Source organism: Nestor notabilis, unplaced genomic scaffold (genome assembly GCF_000696875.1).
Source record: "Nestor notabilis isolate BGI_N333 unplaced genomic scaffold, ASM69687v1 scaffold8816, whole genome shotgun sequence".
Classification (NCBI taxonomy): Eukaryota; Metazoa; Chordata; class Aves; order Psittaciformes; family Psittacidae; genus Nestor; species Nestor notabilis.
Window position 1 is genome coordinate 27,887 of NW_009932327.1, and position 2,187 is coordinate 30,073.

The 2,187-nt window shown below is 53.1% G+C and overlaps 1 protein-coding gene across 1 annotated transcript in view; it reads right to left on the bottom strand.

Annotated features, from left to right (window-relative positions):
- The window catches only part of LOC104407140 (src substrate protein p85-like), a gene marked incomplete at its 5' end in the record, with an annotated part of 11,611 nt that extends 9,663 nt beyond the window's left edge, over positions 1-1,948 (bottom strand). The window contains 2 exons of the mRNA XM_010016327.1: positions 519-629; positions 1,819-1,948. Coding sequence (XP_010014629.1) covers positions 519-629; positions 1,819-1,948 — 241 coding nt within the window. The remainder of the gene's footprint in view (positions 1-518; positions 630-1,818) is intronic.
- Between the last annotated feature and the right edge of the window lie 239 nt (positions 1,949-2,187).

The window sequence follows — 2,187 nt, forward strand, 5'->3', positions numbered from 1 at the left end:
CTCCTCATCTGGTACAGGTCTTCTCAGCCTCCCACACCACCCCTGCTGTCTCTATAGCAGTGTGCCCAGGAACAGGCCCTTGCAAGAGCCCATGCACTCCAGGGAAGAGGGCCACAATCCTGACCCCACAGGCAAGGTGGCTGGGCAGCATCTGATGCCAGGATGTGCACAAGAGGGGCAGCATCCTGCTGTCCCCATCCAGTCCTGCCACTGCCATCACTGTGCATTGCACAACTTGGGGCTTTGGAGATGCAAAACACTGTAATCCCCAAGGCAAATGCAGTGCTGCCTGGATAATGCAGTGCAAACACATTAATGCACACCGAAGAGTTAATCTCCACAGGTGCCCGGCAATTTGTCCTAAATCATTGTCCTGCACACAGGAGGTGAGCTCCTTGCTTCAGTGGAGACCTGGACCTGCACCCACCAGCCCTCTGAAAACTGCAGCCACAATCCTAAAGTTAGGACACTGTTTTAGGGGCAGCACTGAGCACAGGTCACTGCCCTGTCCAACAAACCTTGTCAGTCCGGTCCCACTGGACTCCATACTTCCCCCCAAAGCCTTGGGCTGCATCTGTCTGCGAGGAGTGTTTCCCAACATCGGCAATGTACTCATGGCCCACTGCACACTGAGAAGGGAGACAGCATGACATGAGCACCCACAGGCAGACTGGCAGGGTGGACAGAGACACAGGCACCACACAGTTGCTCTGCCCCACTGCTGAGGTGCTTGCAGCCGCAAGGTGACAGGTCCAAATTGATGGTTTGGTGCTGGTGGTGGCGATGCCTTCTGCCCAGCCTTTGTCAGTACCAACTCTGCACTGAGACCTGTGATGAAGCTTCAAGGGCAACCATCACACACAGCTGGTCCCACTGCCAGTTCATCATGCACACCGTGGGATTCTGAATACCTGCTGCTTCCAAATGCCAGTGGAGTAGAGTCATGGACAATCACATGGGGAAACTGAGGCAGGCACAGCTGAACACCCACAGGCAGCAGGGCTCGTGCCTGCTCCCTGTCTGAGAACGAGGGTCAGAAGACCTGGCTGAGATCACCCTTTATGCCTAACACAGGGCAGGCCAGGGTCCCGCTGCTCCCTGCCAGAGGTGGCATGGCCAGGAATTGCTCACACTCCTCGGGAAAAGGGCCAGACTGAATGCTTGCAACATCCTGGTGTGAGTGGATGAGGACTGAGGAGCTGCTCAATAAAACCAGCCTCACTGCTCCAAGCAGATGGGTCTGAGCATGGCTGCTCCATTTCTGCCTCCTGGGAATGCCTGTTTCTCACCCTGCCATCCTAGCATCATGCATACCCACAGCAACCCCATATACTGAATGCTACTGCAATCTTATCATCTCACTTCTAAAAATAAATAAGCATTAACTGCTGAAAGGTACAGGAAGAAGCATGACGATCAGAAACAGAAACCAGATGTTATATGAGAACAGAGAATATGAACTAGGGCTTCATCCTGGGGAGGTATGACAGAGGTCTGCAGTGGAGAACATGAGGAGAGAATTATTACTCATTAGTTCTCCAAGCACAAGTAGGGAAGTACCTAATTTCATTGTTATGCAGCAGGCTTGAAATGAGTCACAGAAAGTCCTTCTGCACAGCTAAGGGGAGTGTTGCAAGGAAGTTCTAGAGACATATTACACAAATGGGTTCAAACAGATCCTGGAGACAGATAATGGGCCAGCTAGACATGTGCAAATGTGCTCAGCCATGCCATTCTCTCCCATTCAGAAAACAGGGATGCTTTTTCCACTATGAGAAGATGACTTTTCCATTGGGGCCCAAGGAAGCCCTCTGTTACCTTATCCATTCGGTCCCTCTCTGTTCCAAATTTGCCCCCATAACCATAGGAGGCATTGGGGCCAATCTCCAGCTCCTTCTTCTTGATGACTTCATGTTCCTCTGACACCTTGTTCCTCAGCTGATGGATGCTGGTGAGATAGAGAGAGTCAGGGCAAATCACTGCAGGACTGCACAGACCCATGCAGCCAGCTGGAGTGTCCCAGTGCCACTGTACCAGACAGAGCCCAGCAAAGGGCAGCATGTGAACCTGCTGCCAGCTGCTGCCACGTGCCCATGCACTGGGCCCCTCTGTGTGGCAGCCACACAGGTGCACCCACTGCACGGTGGCAGGAGATGCTGCTACCCTGGGGCTGGTGATACGACCCAG